We start from the raw sequence: 26,851 nt of genomic DNA on the forward strand, positions 1-26,851 counted from the left end.
TTGGATTCCAGGCAAAATAAGATAAAAAGCACAATATTGTTCCGGGAGTACCCCTTCCTGACTTTCTGGCAACAGTTAATCTGGCAGCCAAAAGCAGCTACAGCATAGCCTGGGAGCAGGAAACGATAATGCCTTGTGGACCTTATAGTTGGGTGAGTCTGTTACAAAACTGGTCTACATTACTCCACTTCTGACCAACTTTGTTTTATTGGATTCAACTCAGCATAGTATATAAAATGACTTATGTTATGGGGAAGTCTACATGTAGTCAAATTCTTAATGGCTTTTTAAGTAATTTTGCAAGGTCTAATATTATTTCATGCTCCAGACACAAATGTACAAATAGGAAAAGATCAGGTCTCAGCTTGCTTTACTACTAGCAGCATGGATTCAGGAAGATGTGGCAGCCTGGGTAGAGCTGAGTTATGTTTTGTTTATCTTCATTCAGATGTATAATTTTGTTTCAGGTATCTCTTGTATGAGTTCTGAACCTGAAAAATCCTGGCTTATTTCTCCCACAGCATTACTGGCCACAAAGGTGTGCCATCTTCTCCACACCAGCCTAGCCCAGGCAGAATTTAGATGGGAAAAAAAATAGAAGTGGGTGAAGAATACATGTATAAATTATTAGTAGACTTGAAGCCAAAAAGTAGAAGATGTATGTGTGAGAGAGCGCAGAGTATTTGTCTTAGAGAATATTTGTCATCTACAACTAAACATCTCATGTGAAAGGCACATCCTTGACATATCAAGCTGCTAGATATGCTACCCCATTCTCAGTGCAGGCTGGAAGAGACCTGAAAAGCCTTTCATGTCCAGTAAGTACAAAGCTGGACTGGTTACATGCATGTCTTTTTTTGTTTGTCTAGCCTACCACTGAAGACCTTTAAAATTACCACTTCCATCTGAAAGGAGAGCTTCAGGCCCTCACTCAAACCACTGATCCCCAGATTTGTGACTGAGACCCAGTGCTTTCAAAGTTGTGAATCTAAAAGTCCCATTTCCAAGGATGCTTATCATGTGCAACTCCTTCCCTTAACTTTTCCATAGATATCAAGAGCTTTGAAAACAGAGTCACTTCAGCAGAAGCTTTGTGGCCAAGAGATAGATTTGGAGTTGTCTACAGATGCTGAAGGGGTTAGTCTCCTAGGATCCCTCTGTAACTCCCAGAGCGAGCCGGGTGCCCAAGAACGTAATTTACATTACTGTGTATTGAGAGGGTGCCTATGGCAGCAGAACCTGATGTGGAATGTTGTGGCAAGGAGTATGGACGTATCAGAGACTGAAGCTTTGTATCGTTAGAGTGTAATGATGTCCAGCCAGTCTGACAAGGCTGAACTTTATTTGTTATGATGCAAGTACATCCGTGCTTCCTAACAAAACACCATGCTTTTATCCACTCACTCAGCAAATGAAACACATCTCCCATATTCACTGGCATGTGGGACATCTAGGTTTGATACCCAGCTATGCCTGTGGGAAGTGAAAATGGTAAGTATTTTGTGGTGCTGGTAGAAAGCTCTGTCCTTTGCTAGGTACTGAGCAATTAAATATTGACTAAGCCAGAGAAAACATGAGAGCATGATTCTAGGTTTGTAGTTTAGAGTTAATACTTGCTGATGGTCTCAGGACTTCAACACTGATCTCTGGATATCTTAACACTGAGCTATAGATATCCTAACCTAAGGGTCTGCATCTCTCTTCCAGTCTCTGCTTGGTGTGTGGCTAATATTTGATTGTTCTATGAAAATCAGAAAATCTTCTGTGGTCCAGTGTGACCTGCAACAGTAGGGCAGGAAGGTTGAACATGTAAATTCAGGACCCTTGAAGTGGAGGACAGGACAGAGTGGCTCCTTTAATGAATCTCAATTTGAACCTCGGTGCCTTACAGCTGGAAGGGACTAGATTTCTGCTGCTGATACCAGAATCTGGCCCATAGCAGTTGAAGTTTTGGCCTTAGCGTTGACAAATTGGTTGACACTTTCTAAGTGAACATATGTCCAGGAAAAAGCTGGGAAGCTAACTGAAAACTATGATATGCATCCGAGAAATGCATGGGGGAGATTTTGCCTGCCCTAAGAAGGGTTCCCCATTTCTGATGTCAGAAACCAACAGTGAAAAAGTGAGTGGTTTGTGTGGGGAAGAGTAAAAATTATCTTTAAAATGAATAGCCAACCTGTGTAACGAGATACCTCCTGTTGCTCTAACTGATCCCTGTACTTCTACAATAGCTGTTCTGCGAGACAGGTTTTGCCAGCGTGCAGTTACCAGAAATACCCCACTTCAGAACTACTCTCTGAATCTGTGTATTTCAGTTCCCCAGAAAGTTTCCGAGCTGAAGGCTGGTGGTGGTGGCTGGCTGAGGTCTTTGCGGGTGAACTGGCTGCCCCCTGCGGGAGACTGGGACAGGTACCGCCTGCTGCTGTGGAACCGCTCGGCCCTGCTGCTCAATGCCACCCTCGAGAAGGACACCACGGAGTACCTCGTCCATGGTGTTGGCCTTGTCCCGGGGAGGCAGTACAGCGTGGACGTTGTCGTGGAGAGTGGCAATTTGCAGAGCAAGACTAGCTGCACGGGGAGAACAGGTCAGCTTGCTTGTCCGGGAAGTGTCAAAGTGCAAAACGTTCAGCTGGCCTCAGTGGACAGTGAGAAAGAAAGAGTATTTGGGAATCCACAGATGAATTTTGCTATTAATACAATAAAAAGGAGCTCCTTCATAAACAACAGAAATAATTATTTTCAGCAGTTCTGTGAAAACTTCCAGGGTTATTTTTGTGAAAGTTTTGGTAATTATATCACCGTTCTGTCATGACTACACTACCTGTACAGTGTTTCACTGTTATATTTTGTAGCTGATTGTAGGCACCCTATATAGTTCTTAGAGAGAGCAATACAGAGCTTCCTGTATTGTTCATCAGTATCTTCAGTGGCAAACTGGTTTCCTTGCCAGGCTGCATAAAGAATATCGGCGGTGTTAACCAAAGCTGGCTGAGGTGTATGTTAGTGTGGCTGTTCCGTAACATTCCAGTCCTTGTTCCTGTGCGCCAGAAAGAAGATGGGGTTAGTCTCTTCAAGTCAGCCTTTCAAAGGAAATCCATATACACTGCAGAGACATGAGTGGAATTCATTTGCAGCATGTTTGCTATTCAGAGGATAAGAAGGCTTGGAGGAGGAGTATCAGGCAAGGCTCAAGCCTGAGCCTCGTCTCACTGGAGGATGCGAGATAAGATAGGGCCACCTTACTTTATCCTCACATTTCCTTGTGCCTGCCTTTCCTGCTACACTCATACCTGTCATTCCCCAAGGGCTTAATTTTCTTAATTTTGCACAAGGGCAGAACCAACAGAAGCTACAGAACTGAAGCTTTCTCTGACTTCTAGCCAACTTGATCAGAGCAAGGCACATTCTCATCTTGCTTACTTTGATACACATTACAAATAGTTTCAGTTTATGGTGTTACTTTTAATTGACACAACGAAGCGATTAGAACATGGTCCAACAAATAATATCCAACAGTGGGTGTATCACGACTGTGTTTGACCCACAGTCAGGAAAGTAATGTGCTGCTTATGAAGCATAGGTATTAGGCCCTATTCTGAGTTAATTTTCACTTACATAAGCTCACAGTCTTGGAAACTGAGTTGTATTTCAATGTAACTGGGACAAAATTGGATCAGGGGACTACACAAGTTAACATATACCCTCTTTGTGCATGCATGCATGCGCACACAGACACGAACACACATGGAAATTCACCAAATCCTTGCTTTTATACCACCGCAAGTTTGGAGTGTCTCCCAACTTGACTGAGATGTGAACCAATGTAAAATCAATGTCACTCTGACCCTGTAAATTGCATCCTTGTTTGTTACAGCTAAATTGATGTAGATCTGTGTCATGGTACAAGTATCCCTGTCTAGCGCCCACAGTTGAAGACAAGGCTCACTCACTTCACTACATTTGCATTCATACTAAAATATATTTCTTGACATAAGGTTAAACCTAGAGCATTACAGCCATGATGCATTGCTGAAGTCTGCTGCTACAGCCCTTTACTGGAAGAGTAGCCCAAATACTAGACTTGTAAGGCTGGCTTCCTAGAGAAAGGTAAATAATTCCCTCTTGATTACAAATACTCTCTGTTGCTGTCCCATTTTTGTGTTGCAGAACAGATTTCTTACAGCAGCTTGAGATAATGGCATATGTGTTCTCTACAAAGTCCTGTTCTCATTGTGATATTTGTGTACTTTTACAGCTCCAGAGCCTGTTCTCCAGCTCCGTGTGAAGCATGCTAATGAATCTTCACTTAGTGTCATGTGGATGACCCCTGTTGCAGAATGGGACAGCTACGTGGTTTCACTGGGAGACAGGGATCTTACTGTCATAAAAAAAGGGCTTGCCAAAGAAGCTAAGGAATTCACTTTCACTGACTTGGTACCTGGAAGAAAGTATACAGCTACCATCACTACCATTAGTGGGATTTTAAGCAACTGGACTTCAGTGGAAGGAAGAACAGGTATCATCCTCTCAAACTATTTTAATCTTTACTTCTGTTAACCATTAGCAACTTTCTTTGCTTTATAGAGAACTGAATGAACTCAGTGTCTAAATCTCAAAAGTCATAAATTTACGGTTTTTTCCTCAATAGAAAAGATATGTTTCAGAGTCTCTCATTTCTGACAGTCAGTTATCTTGCAGTATTTATTTAAGGTTTTAGGGAAATGGATATGTAATTCCTGGCAAAACAGTTTTCTGAAATATGTCACATCTGATCAATCTACATTAGCACAAGATTCCGTATAAGAAGAACAATTTTCACTGGATATCTTCAGGAAGGTCACTTCCTTGATTCAAAGCATTCATCACCTGAAAAAAAACCCACCACCACTCAGGAAAATGTTGCTTTAGGGGGAACATTCCAAGGCTGACAGACACAAAACATGTGTGACCTTGAAAATGTATTTTGAATCTCTCTGCTCTTCTGATTCCAGTGTCTATATCTGTTTCTTGGGATGATGACTGTGACACAGGGAAGGGCCCATTCCCACCCCCTGCAGGGTGCTAATTTTGTGCACGTGTGCAAGTTTTAAACCACATGTGTTGCTTTGCTCTGCTTGACTTCCGCTTTCTCCAGTGCAGGCAAGGTCTTAAAATGTAGCTCTGGTCTGGCACAGCACAGGGGAAAACAAGCTGCTAGTGTATGAATCTAATCATGCCTATGGCTTGATAGTGGTCCTTACTTAAATGTTGTAACTCATTCCAAGGCCTGAGAAGTTTGACTTACACTTTCATTTCTCTGCTAAGTGATTAGATAGCTGGGATTTCACTTCCTTCTGTCCCTTTAGGAGGCCTATTCAGGCATAAAGGTTACAGTGTCCTACTTCCCTGGTGTGAATCAATGCTTGAAAACACATCAGGCAGGGACAGTGTGTCAGCATTACATTCAAAGTGATAAAGAACGAACATCAATGAATTTGAACACAGGTCTTAACAATCGTTCCAAACCTCTGAAGCTTCTTTGCAGTAGGACAGCTTGCTAGGCTTGCAAAATATTTCTGTAAATATGACAGAAACATGCATCCCAAATTGGTCAGCTTCTAGTGAAGCCTGAGGTATCACTTAAGTGCCTTTAGCACAGGAATAGGGCACTTCAGTGTCTTGTTGCAACTTACTATGTTGTGACAGCATTATAACAAGGTGGGATTTTTGATTCAGTTTTTTATCGGCATGATATTTTTTTCAGCTATGTGCCTAATTTTCTAGCATTTGTTAATGATTGCTAATCCAGTACTATGTGTGCAAAAAAGTTGATATAAAACAAGAGACGAAGCTTGTGATCACATTTTGTAAAGTTATAGTGTTCTTTATTTCAGTTGTGCATGTAAGCAGAAATACTTAGAAGTAACTGTATTTCCTTGCTTTGACCAAATATTGTCAAATTCAAAAGGGAAAAAAAAGGTTTTTCAGTAAAATTGTGCTAGGTATTCCATTCCTTTTGTTCTTTCTTTTTCCTTCTTGGTCTGGCTAAGTTCACCAGCTTATATGTAGATAAGTGTTATGTTAGTTTAACAATTAATTCATCTTTTGATGCTAGAAGAGTTAGTATCCTGCAGATCTTCTGACATAAAAAGTAAAACCAAAATCATCCATCTCGGTTACTCCCAAAATTAAAGGGTCTGACACTTCTCTGAGGTACAGATGACTGTGCCTGAGGTATTAATCAAACTAGTTTTCCATTTAATGTGAATGAGAGACAAGGAATAGGAGAGGAAAGGGAGAATGAAAGACACAGACTGTATTTGAAATAATCATCAAAAAACCAAGTGATTTCTTGAATTGATGGCTTTTGTTTAATGGTATTTATGAAATGCCATCTCTTCCAGTTCCCTGATCTTGAATCATTTTAGTCTGGCTGAGAAATGCTGTGCTAAAGCCTGAAAGACCTTTCTGTGCCTTAGATAGTTTCCCATAGACCACATCCCATCAGACAGGAAGCAGTCCACAGTTAGATTATTTTTAGTCTTGTTGAGTCTGGCTGCAAATTGAAATGTTCTTTTGATGCACTTCCTCAGTGTGACTAAACTTGGGTTATTTAGGGGATTTTGTTTTGTTTTATTTTTATTTTGTTTCTCCTCAGTAACATTATGACAATTTTATTTGCAGTGCCAGCCCAAGTGACTGGTCTGACCGTGGCAAGTCAAGGATCAACCAACAGCTTGTTCACCAACTGGACAAGAGCACTGGGAGATGTAGACTCATACCAAGTGCTACTGATTCACGAGAATGTTGTTATTAAAAATGAGACTGTTCCCAGTGAAACCAACAGATACCACTTCTATCCCCTGAAACCTGGAGGACTCTATTCCGTTGTTGTCACCACTGTCAGCGGGGGGATATCTTCAAGGCAAACAGTTGCAGAGGGGAGGACAGGTAAAAAGGAAAATACTCCAGCATGTCAGTTCCTAAAAGCTGATTTTTAATAAAGAGAATGGTCTTGTGATTAAGCGACTGCTCTGACAATTCAGAAATACAGGAGTTTCGGCCATTTAATTCCTGTATGTGACCTCAGGGTGTGGGTCCAGATTCATGTTAACGTACCTTTAGGGAGCTAACTGCTCTGCTACAACAGGAGCTCTGTACAGGAGGATCACTCTGCAGTGAAGGCAAAAATACGCCCTGAGAGTGATGTACAGCTGTGGTCCCCTTGGAAGGGACTTTCATGTTCCATTGACTAGATGGCAGCGTAGGGTGATTGCTCCTTACTTAGGTGTGCAAATTAGCTGCCTAAAGGTGGTGGGATGAGTGTATGTCTCAGTCTCTCATGACCCATTCTTTTTCTCCAATCCAACGTTAAAGAATGTCCACCAGGGTTAATTACTCATTATGAGGCCCTTCTATACTGCACAGGACAGGATTTACTATTGCATCAAGTTCTGTAAGCTTAATGACTCATGAAATGTAATACCGGTCCTTTGGATAATTAGATAGAGGGAAAAATTGACTACACAGTGCAATGTCACCCTTTATGTGAATCTGGCAAAGGTCAGGTGTTCTTCAGTTCGATCTAATGTTCTCTTGAAAACAACTATTTTCAGATTAAAAAAAATGGAGAATAATAACACTAAAATGCTTAAAGTACATAAACATATTTTGTAAAATCTTCAGTTTTTTTGACTCTGCCAGCTGATGGCCAGTCCCACTTCTGAGGTAAGTCAGTGCAGTGCTGCAGAGTCGAGTGAAAATGTGGCAGTTCATTAGGATTAAGGTCTGCCCCTGCAATAACTCTGATAGTTTTGTACCTGACTGATGGTAGTTCTGGCAATGTAGAGCCTTTGAGCTCATCTTGCTGGCTTGAAAAACAAACTGCATTCATGTTTTGGCCACTAGGCGTCAGAGAACTCATTGTAAATGAAACACATTCTGCTATGGCTCTCGACTTCATACAAGCCTCAGTAGTTATTGCCGTTGCTGATGAATGGCAATTTGAGAGGTTAACTCATCTTCTGGGATTTTAGAAGTGCTGGGATGGTGCCACCAAAGACAATTTGCTTCACTCTGTTCTGAAAAGCAGATGAGTGCTGCTGAGTGGGAGTCAGAGCAGAGCTTCTCAGGAATCTCAGACTGCTTATCCATCCCAGACAGGGTGGCGTTCCAGGTATTCTCACAGCAATAGGAATCAACTAGTTAAAGCTCTTCTGGTTTTTCCTCTTTGTTGCACAGTTCCTTCCAGCGTGACGGGAGTAACAGTGAATAACTCGGGTCGCAGTGACTACCTCAGTGTTTCTTGGCTCCCAGCTTCTGGAGATGTGGACAGTTATTTGGTAACACTCTCTCACGATGACCAAATTGTTCAGACTCTCACCATTTCCAAATCATTCAGTGAATGCTCCTTCAACAGCCTTACTCCTGGGACACTTTACAATGTGATGATAACCACGAAGAGTGGGAAGTATGAAAATTATTCCTTCAGCCAGGAACGAACAGGTAAAGAGAACTTCTGAGCAAATCCAGTTGCCATAACCCCGCTTTGTATAGCCATTATCAATGATCTATCAATATCTGACCAAACTGGGATGGGAGAGCAGGGCTTGGAGGGTCAAACCATAAAATTACAGCTTTACAGACTTAGTCGTATACTTAGGCCCCTGCTTAATGTATGCTGCTTTATGTCATACAAAATTACTTTATCATGAATAAAGTCATGTGTTAGTCCTTGTGAGTGAGCAGAAATCATGTATCAGTTTGGCTCAAGTGCATCTTCCTAGCCTTAACCCCTCTACTTGGCTTTTCAAGTGTATCCTGCAGAGCATCCCCCCAAAAAGTTGCTCAAACACTGAAAGAATGGGATTGGTGCTAACTACTGAAATATTAGTAAGGTGTCATATAAATGAATAACACACATGTCTGTTGGTTTTGGTCATGTAACACCCACGTCTATAGTTCTGGTCATGCAGAGTCCAAGGAGATTATAGCAGGAATAGACAAATTTCAGAGAGGGGTGGTAATAGCGATGGAAAGCTTTGTAAAACTTCCTTCAGGACTGAAAAGACTGGTACTTTACACTTGGTAAACTAGTAGAATGAAAGAAAGATGGTAAGGGGTGTTAAAATGACAAAGAGTATCAAGATAGTGCAATTTTAGTCTTCTCATGATGTAAGTGAAAATCTGAGGGACAGCCATTTAAATGAGGAGAAGCAAATTCAAGTAGTGTGAACCTGTGGAACTCACTCCTATAAGGAAAACTGGCCACATTCCAAAAGACCAAAAATTGGAAAGTAAAGCTATTGTAATACGACATAAAGCAGCCTGGAAACTGCAGAGTTACTATTTTAGAGGGTGCAGTATTGCTTAAATCCATGTTGTGGTCTTTTAGCAACTTCCTCTGAAAAGCCTGGTAATTACCACAAGTATAGTCCACTACGGCAACTCCTGTTACTTCAGGAAGTTACTGCTTTCTGAATCTTGAATTGTGTTTTTTCTTGTGTTTTTTCTTTCAGTCCCTTCAAGTGTTCAGGGACTTACTGTCAGCAATTCAGCCAGAAGCGACTACTTGAAGGTGTCCTGGTTACATGCCTCTGGATATTTTGATAATTATGAAGTGGTCATCAAGAACAACAATGATTTCATCCAAACAAAAAGTGTCCCAAAGGATGAAAATGAATGTGTGTTCACTGATCTGGTCCCAGGGAGGCAGTACAGTGTCACAGTCAGCACACGGAGTGGGAAATACGAAACTAGTGAAAGGGTCTATGGCAGAACAAGTAAGTAAATACACTAGAAACATCCTGAAACACTCCGGGATTTTTTTGTGTTTACCATAGCTGGGCTCAAAAACCTCATGATTTTAACATAGGATATTGAGTGTGACTCTGTGAATGTGTGTCATTCCAAATATGGAAAGCGGCATTTAGTTTATGACCAATGTTTAAGTTACAGACATATAGAAAGTGGAAGAGGAGACCAGTGCTGTGGACTTGGAAAGCAAATCTTGAACCATAGAAAACTGAAAAACAGTTGTACAGATTTCCACATAAGCTTAGCATTTATGCTTAAACTATGCCAGAATGTACAAGACAGTTTTTTCTAGTCATGGAAATGTATAAGGAAGAAGATAGGCTAGACCTCACTGTACTCAAATTACCCCAAGAACTGGAGTTGGAGAGCATGTGGCAAGAGTGGTAAGGTGGCTGGTTATGAGCCGGGAAGGATCTGCATGTTATCTGCCTGTCTTCACCTAGCACTGCATGTAAGCTAATGAGCCATGCTAAGAAACCAAGTTTATTAACACAGATGTAGCACTGGGCAAAAATAACTGACCTGCGTTTGGCAGGAGTTGGGAACTGCACAGTGTGGTGCTGCATCACATAGACAGCTTGCCTCGGGTCTCCACTGTCTCACACCTCTTTGCACCACGTTTCTTGTACATGCAGATCCTGCTCAATTTTTATTGGCTACGTAAAGTCCCTGCAGGATCTGTTATTAATCATTTGTTATTTTTATGCTGATAGATTGTGGACTCCTGTTCCTAAATGAGACCTTCCATTGTTAGTTGTGGTGCAAACCACAAAGAGCAACCCTTGCAAATAAAAGCAATTTACTGCTTTTCCTAAAGAACTGAATGAAAAGTTTTAGCTCAGGAGCATGGCCTTAGAGCTGTTACTGTTGTGCTGTGATCTGGTAGTAAGTACTGAGAAATTTCCCGTCTTTCTTCTCACCTCTGCAGTGCCAGAGTCAGTGAAGGAACTGGCTCTTAGTAACAGAAGCACAGAAGATCTGCAGGTAACTTGGTCAAAGGCTGAGGGGGATGTTGATAAATATGAGATTCAGCTCCTTTTCAATGATATGAAGATCTTCCCACCCATTTTCCTTGGGAACACGATCGAGGAGTATTGGTTCACAGCTCTGACTCCAGGACGGCTATACAAAATTCTTGTCTTGACAATCAGTGGAGATGCACAACGTGCTACTTTCATAGAAGGCCTGACAAGTAAGAAATAATGTGGTATTTAAGATGTATGGGGCTGCTCTAGAGGAAGAAATGAGGCACAGAAAATCAAGGGAGAACTATGATCTTATATGAGCTCCTGTAACACTGGCACAAAGACAGTAGATCTCATTGAAAATCACAGTAGTACTTCAGCCAACTTGATCTGTGCTTAATAAACAGTTCTCACAGGCACCAATATTTCATTATTGGCAGATAATTTGATTTATTGCAGGAGAATGGTATTGAGATGTCAGTGTTTGGGTTTCTGTTATTGTCATGCATGTCAGTTTGCTTAGTATCTCTAGCTAAATCACTTAAGCTATTTTATGCCTCTGTTTACCCCACTGAAACGAATGGGTGAGGTTATAACTGCAAAATGCCTAAGTAAGTGGATATAAAGAACTTTGATTTTCTGAGATGTTTCTAAAGCATCATTTGGAGAAGAGGGAGGTTGTCCAGATAAAAAAACATACAAACTTTTTTTCTGTTTAGCTTACATTTTCTTTACTTTTTTTCCTGTAAATACATAGAATTGCTTTTCTAAAATGACACAATCCAACACAAATGCCTTCAGCTTTACTTGTGTTTACCCATGAGTGAAATTACTTGTACCTGTAAATGCTCTTTGTCCTTTGAATCATTTGTTGTGGCCATAAAAAAGTAGGAATTAAAAAGTCTGAATCAAACAGAAAATTTGCTAGCAGGTGCCTTTTGTGTTCCTTTTTTTTTTCCAGTTCCGAGTGCGGTCAGAAACATTCATGTGTCACCTAACGGCATGACAAACAGCCTGAAAGTGAGCTGGACTCCTGGAGGTGGAGATGTTGACTCCTACACAGTGACTATATTTCAGCAAAACCATCAGCTTGAGTCCCAGAGTGTCTCCAAACACATCTCTGAGCACATGTTTCACAAGTTGGAAGCTGGGGAGCAGTACCAGGTGGTGGTGCAATCTAACAGTGGCACCTTGCACAACAGCCTAGCAGCTTTTGGGAGAACAAGTACGTTTCTTCTGAGTCAAGGAGCAAGTCTTCCCAGCTGACCCTTAGTTAATAATGTTTATGAACGTACCACTGGGTATATGGGGAGACCCAGACTCATGAGAAGTTTTTATCTCAAGGAGCATGAGTCCTCACGCGTGCAAACACTTAGGCTTGGCTTTTGTTAATACCAGTGAGATCTGTTATGTGAGTAGCTTTACCTGGGTAAATGTGTGTGGAATTCCAAAGTGTGCCTTTATAGGAAGAATGCAGTTCCAGCCCTTCCCAGTGCTGTGCCTGTACCCATCCAGCACATAAATCTGCAGGGCTCCAAGTAGTCAAGTACTGTGTTCTAGCAGAGCCCATTGCATGGCCAAGGCTTGTTAGACAATGTATTGCCCCAATATACTGCGTCAGGGCGTGTGAACAGTGGAACACCTTGGTTTTAATCCATCCTCTCTCTTCAGCACCTGCATGTGTTTGTTTGCTGTGGCCTTGACTTTTGTGCAACAGATGCTGGATAATGTTTTCTATTCTGTGCCACTATTTTGCACCAGTTTACCACTGATTTATTTTTCAGTTCTTTTTCACGTGCCTTTCTTTACTGTTTCGGTCAGTTCATCTTACTCTCCTTCTCCCTTTTTTCATGATCATTTATGTGTATCTTTTGCCTCTCCTTGCCTAGATCATACACCCATGACACTCTGTAACTTCATCCGACTGTATTTATATGTAGGAATTATTTGCTTGTGCCAACACTTGCACAGATATCCCTTTTCCCACAAGTGAACATGCAAATGTAGAAAGATATTCTCTATTAATTACTCTATTCACAGTTGGGTATTGAATGGTCCGTATTTCACCTGGTAATGTCCTGCCTTTAATTGTTGCTTCCAGTTCCAGCCTCTGTCCAGGAATTATTAGCCCATCATGCTTACAGCAGTCATTCCTTGTTAGTAACCTGGCAGAAAGCTCCTGGTGTAGCTGAAAGATATGACATTCTGCTCTTGAATGAACAAGGAGTCCTCCTGAGCAACAAATCAGAGCCAGCTACTGCCAAACAGCACAAATTTGAAGATTTATTAGCCGGCAAGAAGTATAAAATACAAGTTTTGACAGTCAGTGGTGGGCTCTTCAGTAAACGAGCAGAAACTGCTGGCCGAACAGGTAATTAGAACATCTTAGTTTATTTATAGCCTCCTCAGTCGGGTATCATTAAATACATGAATCATCTCTGTATCTTGATTCTGGAATTATTCCAGTAAAGACAAACTCCAGATATTTTTTCATCATTTTTCCTGATATGGGCTTGGTATGTGAATCTGAAATTTGTTAGTGTAATAATGAGGCCATGGTTCATAATAAGGATATTAAAGTGCTGAATGCTTCCCTCAGTCTGTCTGTTATGGAATTACCTGAATGCTTTATTGTCATCAAGTCTTTAATTCACAGTCTCAAAGTTCTTAGCACGGGATTTGATGTGAATACACATCCCTAAACTTAGCGCCAAGTCTTGCAGTCCTTACTCAAGTAAAGCTTCTTGTAGAAGCTAAAGGGCAGTTCTGTGTGAGCATAGGCTGGAGAACCAGGCCTGCTGGGAAATGCAAACATTTTATTGGAGAGACTCAGTGGCACCTCATAAATGCCTTCCCCTTGCTTCTGAAAGTTGATGTTGACATTACTTAGCTACTTGTGGCTTAATTCAAATGTATTCCAGCCATGAGTTGTTGCTTTATTAAAGGTTCAGCTTAGTGGCTAGACACTTTGATATTTACCCTTGCATTTATCCCTCTTTTCAGTTCCAGCAGCTGTCACAAATCTGAAAGTCACGGAGAACACCACTGACCGACTGTCCTTCAGCTGGACAACCTCACAAGGGGAGCTTGATTCATATGACATCTTCCTATATAACCCAGACAAGTCCCTTCATGACAGGATTTCAGGAGAGCAGCATCTCCAGAAGTGTTCATTCCAGAACCTGCGGCAAGGCAGGATGTATCGAATGGTGATTGTTACCCACAGCGGAGACCTCACTAACGAGTCGTCTGTCTTTGGAAGAACAGGCAAGAACATCTACGAAAATCATCTGTCTCCAGTGTGGTGCTAACGAGGGACACCAGTGAGCTGGTCTGGGTCTGATGTTCATGCTAGATTAGAGCAGCTATTAGAAATATCAAAACTGGTTCTTATAGATGGAAATCATTAGATAAAGAAGAAGGTGAATTCTGAATTATGTGGTTACAAGAGGAAAAATGAAGCAGTAGTTCCCAGGTACTGAGGTCAGGAGAAGGACATCCCAATGTATGGTGCGTAAGACAGCTGTCTCCCACCCTAAAAGCAATATTGGGCTATGAAAGCAAAAGACAAATGGCAAAGCAAGTAGGGTTAATGGGGTGGACAAGCTACCAGTGAAGTAGAACTTGTTTCCTATGGGGAGCTCTGGCTGCAGCTCCATGTTTGTTTAGCCACATGTGGGAAGCAGAGTTTCCTAAGCAGCTCTAGCAGCCCTGACACTCTGTGAAACCTTTCTTTATCCTCTGAGGCACCATATGGTAACTGGTGTGTACTACTGCCTCTGTGCTTTCTTCAGCTGCCTCAGGATTGGATGTTTCCAGACACTGACTGTGAAAAAGCTGCTTAACATTTGCAAAACTAGCTATTGTAAACATTTCAGCCTCTTTTGGGCACCATGGCAGTTTCAAGTAAGAAAAGAAACTATTGAGATATACTTCCTGATGCTTCCTGGCTTTTTGGCCAACTGTGGTGGCTGTCTAGTTTATTACATGGCTGTCATTACAGAATAAGTGTAAGGTCTGCTTGGCTTTGTTGCTTCTCCTCACCCTAAGGATGTTCCACATAAAGTAATATTCTTCCCCTTTTTTCAGTACCAGCCCCAGTTGTTGGTCTCAAGGCATCCAACCGCAACATGACAGACAGTCTGTGGTTCACCTGGGGTCCAGCAGCAGGAGATGTTGACTTCTATGAGCTGAATCTTTACAACCCAAATGGGACACAGAAAGAAACATGGCACAGGAAAGACCTGAAAGAGTGGCATTTCCAGGGGCTTGTTCCTGGCAGAAAGTACACTCTGGTTGTGGTGACTCACAGTGGTGACCTGACCAACACAGCAAATGCTGAAGGAAGGACAGGTAAAAGACACAAAAGCTTTGGGAGTTTTGTTTAGTCCCATCTGTCAGAATTCACATTAGTTCACAACTATGCAACAGACTTATTCTGAGTGAGGATTTGTTGTAAGAGTCACTGAAGGTGTCAAGATAAAGGATATCCTTAAGGGTATTAAACCAATGGAGTGTGATTTTGTTCAGCACTGTTTCTCTTTCAAAGGCTCAGGAGTATGTAATGTTTGTGAAAGTCACTACCGTCAGCACAGATGCGGTAACTGGCTGTGTGCACTGGATAGTATAAACCGCTTTGTGATGCATGAAGAAAATAATAAAATTTCATCTTATTTGTCTTGTGTAAAAATTTGTTAAGAATCTCTCTTTTTTGCCTTTTTTCCCTCCTTTCTGTGTAGCACCCAACCCTCCTAACACTGTATCGTTTACTGATGTTGCAAACACTTCTTTGTCAATCACTTGGCTGGGTCCTCCAGACTGGACAGACTATGACGATTTTGAGTTGCGGTGGCTTCCAAAGGATCCCCTCTCAGTATTCAATCCCTACAGCAGCAGCAAATCAAAAGTACGCATCATCTATGGCCTACGACCAGGAAGACTCTATGAGTTCAGTGTCAGAACGGTCAGTGGCGACAGCTGGAAGACATACAGTCAGTCACAGTCTGCAAGTGTGAGAACGAGTAAGTAGCAATTTCCATTGCATGCTAACACTCAGCTGGAGGAGATGCAAAACTGTTAAATCTTACCAATGCATTCTGCAGTCAGTAATTTCCATTAATAAATTCATGAATGACTGGCAATGAATTCAACTAGACTTTAAGCCCTTGCTGTGTGCAAGGTCAACTGTTTGAAGATTGAAAATGGACATGCATTTGCAATTTTCACATCCAGAGTGGGGCTGTTTGGTTGCAGAGCCTGAATCAATCAGTTTCAGGAGTAAAATAAGGCTGAATATCCAAGCTTTTCTCACAGTAAGATATTGAAACAATAAAAATGTTTCCGAACAATCACACAGGAAGGATGAATGAAACCCTGCTGTACTAGATTTGAAACTGGAATCAGAGAGTTCCTCTGTTCTGCGTTTCTGTCGGTGTCTGTGGATCGACATCATCTTTAACTGTCTCTAGCAACCTCAGTAGCAGGCTGATTTGAAAAAGTGACCTGGAATTGTAAACATTACTGAACCTTGGCAGACCCTCATGTCACTTGGGGTGGGATTCAACTCCAAATTGACATCTATATTTAGTAAGCTGAATATCTCTTTGTACTTCATTCAACATATTAAGTAAAAGAAGAGCATAGCTACTTCTCTCACTTGTATTTAATCACTTAAATGTAAATGTCTGCCATCTGAAAGAGAAAACCCATCTTTGTAACATGTCACATGTTATAAATGGTGCTCCAGTATTACACGAATAAAGCATACTTCCGTGATATGCTATAGTAACATGGAGACACCACATGCTACCCAGGAAACCAGATCAGTCATGAGATGACAGTATCAGTATTGACTAATACTGTTGACCACATGTAATGTCCAAATAAGTTGAAACAAGAGTTCTAGAAATCCATTGCTTTCCAGTGTTGCTGTTCTTGTTAAGACTTCGGCATGTAGTTTTGTTTGCTTGTTTTCACGATTAATTGCTGAAGCTTCACAAACCTGATGAGACTGATGTCACTAGATCTGATTTCGGATGGCTAAAATGAGTTAGACAGCCTTGCCCAAAAATCAGGCAGCGCACATTTGCATATGAGGTAGGGATTCTGGCTCCCAGCCTCCTGCTCTGATCAAAAGGTTAATGCAGAATCTGGGGGCCATAGGGTGAGGAGAGAGTGTATGATGCCTGTCCCTTTTGCCACTGAGTTTCAACTTCTCAACATTCCTCTAGAACCAGACAAGATACAAAGTCTTCATTGTCGGCCCCAGACCTCTACTGCCATTGCATGTTCCTGGACTCCTCCCGATTCTGACTTCGATGGGTATAGCGTTGAATGCAAAAAACTGGACACTCGCGAAGTGGAATTTTCGAAAAGGATAGAAAAAGACAAATCCCTGCTTAATATCATGACCCTCGTTCCCCACAAGCGATACCTGGTGTCCATCAAGGTGCATTCTGCAGATATGACAAGTGAAGTAGTTGAAGACAGCACCATCACAATGATCGACCGTAAGTAGAACTAGGAGTTGCTGTGATGGGAGGCAGTGAGCAGCAATAAGCAATTGCTTGTGTGGGTTAGACAGCAAAAGGAGTTCTGAACTCCACAATTACCAGTGTGGGGCACTCGTAATCTGGTGGCCAAAATAGGGTGAACCTGTCCTTTGGTCCCTGTTATGACAGACAATGCAGGATTTTAACTATATTGCCTTGCGTTACATCGCCAGACTTGCTTATTTGGCTCGTTCACAAAATATAGCCTGAGAAACGTCAAAACTTATGCTGTCACTCTGCTGTTCAGCACCAAAGATGTCCTCGTCATCACACACTTTTAATTGTCTTTGTGGTTGCTGCTTGGCATCCTGTGCCTGGCTGTTTTCCCTTATGGACAGTAGCCATCCTCAGCACAAATGCCCATCAGTAAGGACATTGGATTGTGGCTCTGGGTCCTCTTTGGGCTCTCTATACACTCTTTAGAGGTGCTACCTGACCAAATCACCTGCAGAAGTTCTACCTAAGGGAGGATCACAGATTTCCAAGCATGTGCTTTGAAACAGCTTCTTCAATTGCTCCACCCTTAGGCTGCTGAGCGGAGGGGTAGCGATAGCATCTGCTGGAGCCTCTGCGCTGCCAGGCATCGCCACGGTCAACAGCCTGCCATTGCTGGCCCTGAAGGTGCTCCAATTTTTGCAGTACCTCTGGATTCAGTGGCACAGCACAATGCAGAGGCCTGAATCACTCCAGGGGTAAACTTCTCAAAAATGACAGGATGGCCAGGAGGCCTATGTTCAGGCATGCCTCTATAGCTGCTTATTAAAAGCCACATTTGTGTGAAATGCTAGATCATAAAAATTTTTTTTTTGTTTGGGAGCTAGAGAGCTAAGCTACAGAGTTCAGTCACCAACCCACCTTCACCTTTCCCCCAACAGTTGCCGTTTAACGGCAACAATGTCATCTCCTTCCTCTGCCGTGAAGGATTCTACAAATTCAGATGTAGTAAGAACTAGATACTTGTTTCACAAGAAGTGAGACTGAGTCCGGTTTGAAGGTTAGCTGTTTCACATTTGTTCTTACTTGTTTTGAACATTGCTGCTATCCCAGACTCTGGTTAACACTGGAGGCCATACCTCAAGGGAACATAAAAACTTGCAGCTAGGCTTTGTAGATCTAAGAGGTTTAGCTAAACAACATATAAACATGTGGATTATTGGTTCGTTTTGCAATCTAAAACCTTTTGAAGTGTAGCCATATATGTTTCCCATACATGCAATATAGTTGCAGTAATACAGATTTTTAAAAGATTGAGCGATGTAGATACTTTAAATCCCCACTGTTGCTGCACTGGTCCTCTGAAGGTTTTTCCATGTGTATTTCGCTTCCAGTTTAGTTGTGGTGTGTCACTGTTCAAGGTATAGCTTTCTATCATACAAAGAACATTTCCTATGGAAATTCTGCAGTCAGTGTGGAAAATGGTACTGTCTAGTTGAATGCTGTGTCTGGCTGACTCAAGGCGGTTCCTCTGGAAAATGAAGCAGAAATTTAGATGCTAAAAATAGGTAACTTCCTGTAGTGGGTGTGCTAAGTGGCCTCCAAATACCTGGCTTAATCCTATGTCATTTTTAGCCACTACAATTTCTGATTTCATAGGTTTAGCAAGACTTTAATGCATTTCTGTGTGGGCTTCTGCAGGAATTCCTGCTGAGGAGCTGCCACTTATTATGGTTAACTTTCTGCTGGCTTGTTTTATCCTTTGGCAGTTTCCCTGTGGGAGGTGAACACACTTTCTTGATTGCAAAAAGAATAAGAGAATAGAATCAGAGACTTGGGTCCGGTCAGATGAGCTTTATTAACAACTGCATTTCCCTTACTTGGTGTAGTTCACAGCAAATACGTAGATAATGCTTTTTTATTTTTATATTTTTCTTTTTTTTTAAATTACTCAGGTCCCCCTCAGCCACCTCCAGACATACGGGTGAACAAGAAAGAGGTGCTTATTACCAAATCCTCCATCAACTTCACTTTTAACTGCAGCTGGTTTAGTGACACTAATGGAGCTGTGAAGTACTTTACTGTGGTTGTGCGAGAGGCTGATGGTAAGTTTCATGATTTAATACCATTCGCTCTTCAGCCTATATGAGTTACATGGGGAGGTCCACCCCATCGCTACACAGCAAAGGAGCTTCTCCTCATCCAGTGGCTGAGTTTCACAGGGCTTTTGGATCTATACCTGCTCCCTAGCCTGGGCACTTATGAACTCAGTCTTCTCCTGAGAGGGTCAGTGGCAACGACAGAGCTCAGCCAGAAGCAGTAGTTAGCCTCTGTATGCTAGGGTGTGGTCTCAATTATGTTCAGGAAATTTCCACAGTAGGAGACCGATGTTGGATGCCATTGGCCGTGGACACAGCAGAAAATGCCTTGCTGTGCACAGACCTCAAAAGGTAGTTTAAATGTTGGGTGGGAACACTAAGGCAACTCTTTTGGAAAACCTCAGTAAGCCGTGCTGAAAAGGCAAAGACAGCATCTTCCAGGAGGTGTTTGCTTACTGAAGAAAACAACTTTGCATGCAGCACCATGAAACAGAACAAAAATTGCCCTTGTAGCGTGCATGTAAACCTCCCTTTCTGCAATTGACCTATATGTGACAAAACAGGTGGATGTCTTAACAATCAATACCTTGGTTTTAGCAGTGACTTCATCTACTGGTGTGCCTGGACATATTTTGTGACCCCTGAGAAAGTTTCTTAATCTCTCTGTCCATCAGACCTTAGGGGAGAAAATAATATATAATATTTCCACTGTCTTCTGTGTCATGTTTGTGCAGACTATAAAGCTGTTTGAGAAAGGGACTACTCATTGCTGTGGTTTTGCCTGCCTGAGTCTTTTACACATTACTGTGAGTTTCCGTTCATGAGACTCCTGTCATTTGCTATTGCAGTTTTTCTCTATATACAGTAGGCTTGTCCGTGTGTGGATTTTTTTTTTTTAACTTGCTTTTTGAAATAGCTGGTGGTAGGATCCAGGATTCTGGATCACAGAGATTCTCACCAACAGCACAGGAAAAAATGTCATAGCATTGAATTTAACCTGTGTATGCCTATTGCAGCATTTTGTCTGGAGAAGGCGCACTCAGGTCTTGTGAGGATGTCTGTCTGAAGTTCCCCAGAAAAATAATAGCAAGACTGGTACTAGAAACAAGCTACCCTAACAACCGTAGCTTTGTATTCACAAGGTAGCCTGTGCAGCCTCCAAGAAATGCTAGAAAATTGGATAAGAATATGTCTGTCAATAGCTTCAACCTGCTTACGTTAATGACTGTGGTATGTAAACCTTCTGTCTTTCTCTGCACGTGATGTAGGCAGTGAAGGACCAAAGCCTGATGAGCAGCACCCATTACCCTCCTACCTGGAGTACAAACACAATGACTCTATACGCATCTACCAGACAAATTATTTTGCCAGTAGATGTGCTGAAAACCCTGACAGTGACTATAAAACCTTTGACATTAAGCTTGGAGGAGAAATGGAAAATCTGGGAGGAAGGTGTGATCCAGATCAGCAAAAATTCTGCGATGGACCTCTAAAGCCTCGAACTGCTTATAGGTTAGATTTATGTTGGTAATTGTGCTCTGTCACATTATTAGGCATGGCACTGTCTGGATGCCCAATACACATGAGCTCCTATAGATTGATAACTGGGTTGCATGATGTTCTTTGTGTTTCACTGTGAATTTATAAAAGCTTTATCCGTGCCCCCATTCCACAGGTATGAACCAGTCCCGCACTAGCATGGGAATGATATGATTAATTATGCACAAAACTCTGTGCCGTGAATAGGTTTATTTATTTTCCTTAACTGGATGGCAAGCTCTCCTATATCTGCTAAATCTTTCTTTGGAAAGGCTGAAGACCATCAGCTAAGTCAGAAGAGTACTTAACAGGAGAAGGCAAGGATGCTTCACTCAGTCTGCCATCACTACCCCACACCAGTCCTTTGGAACAAGCTGGAAAAACCTGGAGGTTATTCTAACCTATGGCACCATCACCAGGCTCCAGAGCTAGGCTGGGGTTAGCTGTAGAGTTTAGAAGCAGGCAACTGTCAAGACCGGGCTCAGCAGTTACACAGTCTCCAGTGCAGCTCAGTCACACCCCTCCTGCGGGTGAACACCCTCCCAAGACGTCTGCAAGCTGCTCAGGGGACAGCCACATGGACAGAAGACACTTACCAGGCAGTGTACATCATGCCTCTCAGCTGCTTCGTCATCATCATGATAGTGCTACCCTACCACAGTCTGCTCGCCTTAGAGCACATTTCCCAAAAATTCAGTCTGGGAAATACCCATGTTACCAGGAGAACTAAGAGGACTGTAACATTTCTCCATTAGCACAGCCCCATCCAGCCACATGAAGGGAAAAGTTGTCCCCACTGAGAAACATTTCTGAGTCCTCTCCCCGCTGCAGCTTCTGCTAGTCCTGCCCTCAGGCATGGTCAGGCAGTGTGTGCCAGCAGCCAGAGCCCCACCTGTTACCTTTGCCAGGGTACTTCAGAGCCTTCCATCTGTGCTCGATGGGCTCTCAGGCACCTGCATTAAGAGCTGTCAGTGGTCACTAGAAAGGCTTTAGTTGGCTCTGAGGGACAAATGAGTTCTGACTTTTCTGCTGTTGGTTCTGAACATCTGATGAGCTCTAACTGTAACTGCACTATTTTTTTAGGATCAGCATACGGGCTTTTACCCAGCTCTTCAGCGAAGACCCGAAGGAACTACCTACACCGCTCTTTGCAGACACCTTCTTCTCTTTACCGATCACTACAGAGGCAGGTTAGTTTCAGGCTTGTTTTTCAATGACTGTAGCACATGATTATATATTGTGCCTCAGAACACTCTGGTGTGTAGAAATATCAGCAAGGAGTGGAACAACGACAGATTGTCATGCATGTACTGAAAGCTGCTATGAAAGGAGGCTGGAGCCATGGCTTATCCATCCTTAGCCTGAAAACTCAGAGGACTGCTTGATGAAGCCGCTGACTGTAGAGGAAAGGGTGAATACTCAGTGAAGCCATCACCAAGAAAGCTCTAAGTGAAAGAGAACCAAACTCCCATGTAATGGGGCTGTGCTTTCTTTTGCTGTGGTTGGGAGTGAAAGATTCTATATAATGTTTGGAAAACACAAGAACAGAAAATCAAGGCCAGCTTTTAGTTAAGTGTTTAAATGCCTTACATTGCCTTGTGTTTCACCATTTTCTTTAGCTTATAATAACATATCCCCTGAAAGTTATTGATTCTTTGTTTCTTCGTATCTTTTCCTCATAAATATACTGCTTTGTTTCTAGAGCCTCTGTTTGGAGTTATTGAAGGTGTGAGTGCTGGCTTGTTTCTGATTGTGATGTTAGTGGCTGTTACTGCTTTATTTGTCTGCAGACAAAAAGTTAGGTAAGTTGAGTCCCTTTGTCAGTCTCTGTTATTGAAGTAAGGTCAAATTATATTGATTTAAGCAATACAATTTTTAAAGCGTACCTGTAAAATTGGAGGAATGCACTGAACTATTCAACAGATAAAATCTGTGTCCCCCAACATCTTTACATACTAAGTATAGAACTAGTGACTTACGTATTAAGAGATCTATATATTCTTGGTAGAAGATTCAAACACCTACTGATGTTAGTCAGAATTATCCCATGAAGTATCCTTGTAACTTTCAGTTTACAGTAGGAGTCTGAATATTTCTGAAAAACTGGTTTGTTATCCAAAATCAATGTCTGTTGTCAAAAATGAAATGTTTTAAATTCATTTCATCTGTGGTTTAGATCAGAAGGTTTTGAAACTGTTCAAAAATCTTAGAAGTGTGACATTACCTCAGTGTCCAAAAGATTAGTTCAAACTTTACTCTCAGATTTTTGTTGATTATAGTTGTATGTTTCATATTATAGATGAATCTAAAAGAGTGAAGTTAAAATATTTTTTTTTAAAAGTGAAATACTCTGTCTTAACTTTGAAAAAAGGTTTAAACCATTTTGCATGGTTTGGAAAAGGTATTATTGATGTGAAATTCCTTGTGGTTTCTGAAATAAAAAAAAATACAACATTTCCATTACGTGGGAAACTCTGAAAATGTGAAATTCAGCTCTTTAACTGGTACTAGATTAGGTCTATTTTGTTTTGAATTTGCTTTTCAGAGGCCAGAATTTCACATGGAAAAGAAATGTTTTCTGACTATTTGTAGCTTTTAACCAGAGTGGATTTACCCTTTAGCAATGCTATTCTTAGGCTCTATGAACAAATTCAGTGTATTCCTCTATATACCACCCAAAAAAAGTGGCATAAATCATTAGCAATAGTAAATAAAGTCTGTTTTTGTATGTATAGACTTGTGCACTCCTAACCATCTCAGTACATAGTGACATATAGAGCATGAAAAGAGTGCAGATTGATGTGTTTTCCACCTTGCATGTTGCATTTTTTTAGCATAGATAAACTTCAGAGAGAGTGTGGTTTCTTGTTGTGAGTTATATAGCCAGCAGGACTGCAAGTATCGGTATGATTTTCCCTTATCATACATAAAGAGAAAGCATTCTCTAAGGTGTGTTGAAGGAGGAGGTGGCAGTGAAAGAACGAAAGGCAACACTGACTGTATGGGGTCAGTACCACTTCTACAGCTTTCCCAAAGGCCACTGTGGTGCTGCCACTTACTCCTGCTACGCACCTGGGCATCTCCTAGAGACCTGGTCTGCAGAGTGGATGTGCTGGAAGCTGTAGACCTTTTACAGCTCTGAAAATCTACCTACATGTTTCTATCTGCATGCAGAGAATCAATGAGTTTAGGGCCCGTCTTAACATAGGACGCCCTCCTTAACGATAGGCTGGGCTGTGAGTGTTTCAGTGCAAGAAAGAAGTCTTATTGCATGTGCACATGCGTATGCTCTGCATCACTATTACTAAAGTACAAGAAAAGTCTGTGCCACAGCTAAGAGCAATGTCACATGATCAGAGCCTTACATCAAAACAGACTTTCTTAAATTCTTGATTTCCAGCTTACCAACCTTTTTTCCAATGTAAATTATGTTATTGGCAGCTCTTACCAGTATCAGAACATAACGGTAAATCAGAATACCTTCCTTTTCTATTCCAGCAATGGCCATGAGAGACCTGCAGCAAGACTGAGCATTCGCAGGGACAGGCCACTGTCAGTCCATCTGAACTTGGGGCAAAAAGGGTAACATCAAAAGTTTTGTTTCTAAGAGCACTATTTTAATATGGCATCAAGGATTAACAGTCCCATCGGGTCACTCACTGATGAAGTGTTTCTTTTTCTTTTGAAATCATTTCTAGGAACCGGAAAACTTCCAGGTAAAAAGAAAAAATTAATACCTAAAAAAGTTTCTTGATAACCAACTGGATAAATTATGACTGTGATTCATCCTGTGATTTTCTTCCTCCTGTTGAATATTTTAGTCCGATCAAAGTCAGTCATTTTGAAGCACACTTCACCAAACTTCAAGCAGACTCCAACTACCTCCTGTCCAAGGAGTATGAGGTGGGATCCTAATCTAGGCAAAGGACTTGCTTTATGAAGGGTCGGGCTGGCTGGATCGATGGGTTAATGCATTAGAAAGGCCTGCATTTTTTTGTCTTAATCACAAAAATCCAAATCAGTTTGAGAGTATCACCTGAACTCCACTAGTCCTAATGCAGAAACCAACGTCTTCTGGTTGGCAGCCTCCAGCTGAGGTCAGGAGCATTCATTTGTTCAGCACACCTTTGTGATACAGCATGGAAAGCACCTTCCAGCCATGCGGTTGCTTTAAATCAGTATGATTAGCTATTTAATTTCTGTTTGTTTTTTTCAAAAAACCATGCATTGTCTTTCCATGGCCTTTGAGAGCTGATAAGCACTGTGTCCCTCTGTACTGTCATGTCCTTTAATTATGTTCACCTGACATTTTATTCCTACTTTTTTTTGCAGGACTTAAAAGATGTGGGTCGAAACCAGACATGTGACATAGCACTTCTGCCAGAGAACAGAGGGAAAAATCGATACAATAATATATTGCCTTGTGAGTTTTAGTTTTGGTTATGTAATATTACATCACACCAGCTATTTTTCACTTTTTTCAGCAAGCCTAGTGGAAAAGAGAGTGCTGCCAATCCCTTCCCTCCTTCCTGTCAGAGATGAAATACCTCTGCCAGCTCAGGTTCTGGTGCTTGGAGGCAGATGATGTATGGCCCTGAATGGCTTCACATAGACCAGTAATTTCATTTTGCACTAGAGGTGTAATGACTACCATTCAGACTAGAGAGAAAAAGCTCCAGCTGTTATGGGTGTTCAGTCACTGCTGATAACAAGGATAGCAGAAGTAACAGTTGGGTTGTTTACATAGGGGATATCATCCATTCAGTGCTTTTTGACAGCCTTACCAAATCTTCCTTCTCAGAGAACACAGCAAACCTACTATAAAATGTAGAGCTAGAACCATGGTTCTGCATGGGAAGACACACATGTGAGGTGAGCCCTGTTCTCCTGAGGCAAGAGCTGTCATTGAGAGTTTCCCCCTTTAAGCTCCTCTCTGGCAGTTTTGGAGGTAACACATGCTGTGCATCAAGGAAGAACACCACATGGCTTGCTGCTCCATTTGCTGTCCTGCCACTCGGTGTGATATGTCCTTGGAGCACAGCTTCACAGCATCTCCTGTGTTCTGCCTGCCATGCCAGACTGGGGACCATGCCCATGGTGTACAAGAAATTCAACACCTGACTGAGCTCCAGCATGGCACTATCTCACAATCAGTGACCTGGTGGCTTAGGCACTGTGTACCTCTCTGCAGAGGGCCCTCTACCTAGGGAAGACAGTTGGCCTGCTCACACATGTTAGCTCGGGAGTCGTGTAGACCACTGAAGCACTGCTGCTCTTTCAAGGGCAGCACTGGCCACTGCTCTCCAGTGCAGCACACTGCTGCCAGGAACAAAGGAGAATGCTGTTGTGGCTCTTTTGCTGCCATAACAAATCCTATGCAACTTAGCAGAGGAATTCTGGGATATTTGTTGCTTCCTTCTCAGTCATCCATTTCCTTGTCTTTGGAACACTCCATAGAACTCATGGATGAAAGAGGCAGTGCAAATATAAACAATTATCCCTCTAAATTAGCCCTCCATATAAAACCCGTGTAATAATGCTGCTAGTCCTTTTCAAATGCATTTCTGTAAATAGGAGAAGGACTGAAAATCAAGACCTAGCCATAAGCCTCTTGTAATCAATTTCTTCCTAGATGATACATCAAGAGTGAAGCTTTCCAATGTGGATGATGACCCTTGCTCAGACTACATTAATGCAAGCTACATACCAGTAAGTGACTCAAGGATGGTATTTTACAGTCCTCCCTCCAGTGGTAATTTGTCCTTCATCTAAAACTGAATATAAAGCTGTATGCTTAAGGCTCCCCTCCCCCTTCATTTCACTTGAGCTAAAAGTCTGAGAACTCATTTTGTGGGTGTGCTGAAAGGCTATCTGACTGCCATTAAGTTAACTGTGAGTGATTTACCCAGCACTTAAGGACACTTTCTTGGATTGCTGTAGTTATGTAAGATATCAGGTCTAATAGGCC

The 26,851-nt window shown here is 41.9% G+C and overlaps 1 protein-coding gene across 3 annotated transcripts in view; it reads left to right on the forward strand.

Moving 5' to 3' along the window:
* The window catches only part of PTPRB (protein tyrosine phosphatase receptor type B), a 65,391-nt gene that overhangs the window by 25,899 nt on the left and 12,641 nt on the right, over nucleotides 1-26,851 (forward strand). For all 3 annotated transcript variants that reach the window (XM_075427690.1, XM_075427691.1, XM_075427693.1), the window contains 21 exons: nucleotides 2,316-2,585; nucleotides 4,256-4,516; nucleotides 6,664-6,930; nucleotides 8,221-8,484; nucleotides 9,498-9,761; nucleotides 10,724-10,987; nucleotides 11,722-11,985; nucleotides 12,862-13,131; nucleotides 13,764-14,027; nucleotides 14,850-15,113; nucleotides 15,500-15,781; nucleotides 16,991-17,269; nucleotides 19,201-19,350; nucleotides 20,613-20,856; nucleotides 21,967-22,073; nucleotides 22,586-22,685; nucleotides 24,382-24,465; nucleotides 24,582-24,599; nucleotides 24,705-24,786; nucleotides 25,216-25,306; nucleotides 26,516-26,592. In XM_075427690.1, coding sequence (XP_075283805.1) covers nucleotides 2,316-2,585; nucleotides 4,256-4,516; nucleotides 6,664-6,930; nucleotides 8,221-8,484; nucleotides 9,498-9,761; nucleotides 10,724-10,987; nucleotides 11,722-11,985; nucleotides 12,862-13,131; nucleotides 13,764-14,027; nucleotides 14,850-15,113; nucleotides 15,500-15,781; nucleotides 16,991-17,269; nucleotides 19,201-19,350; nucleotides 20,613-20,856; nucleotides 21,967-22,073; nucleotides 22,586-22,685; nucleotides 24,382-24,465; nucleotides 24,582-24,599; nucleotides 24,705-24,786; nucleotides 25,216-25,306; nucleotides 26,516-26,592 — 4,166 coding nt within the window. The remainder of the gene's footprint in view (nucleotides 1-2,315; nucleotides 2,586-4,255; nucleotides 4,517-6,663; nucleotides 6,931-8,220; nucleotides 8,485-9,497; nucleotides 9,762-10,723; nucleotides 10,988-11,721; nucleotides 11,986-12,861; nucleotides 13,132-13,763; nucleotides 14,028-14,849; nucleotides 15,114-15,499; nucleotides 15,782-16,990; nucleotides 17,270-19,200; nucleotides 19,351-20,612; nucleotides 20,857-21,966; nucleotides 22,074-22,585; nucleotides 22,686-24,381; nucleotides 24,466-24,581; nucleotides 24,600-24,704; nucleotides 24,787-25,215; nucleotides 25,307-26,515; nucleotides 26,593-26,851) is intronic.

Source organism: Opisthocomus hoazin, chromosome 8 (assembly GCF_030867145.1).
Source record: "Opisthocomus hoazin isolate bOpiHoa1 chromosome 8, bOpiHoa1.hap1, whole genome shotgun sequence".
Classification (NCBI taxonomy): Eukaryota; Metazoa; Chordata; class Aves; order Opisthocomiformes; family Opisthocomidae; genus Opisthocomus; species Opisthocomus hoazin.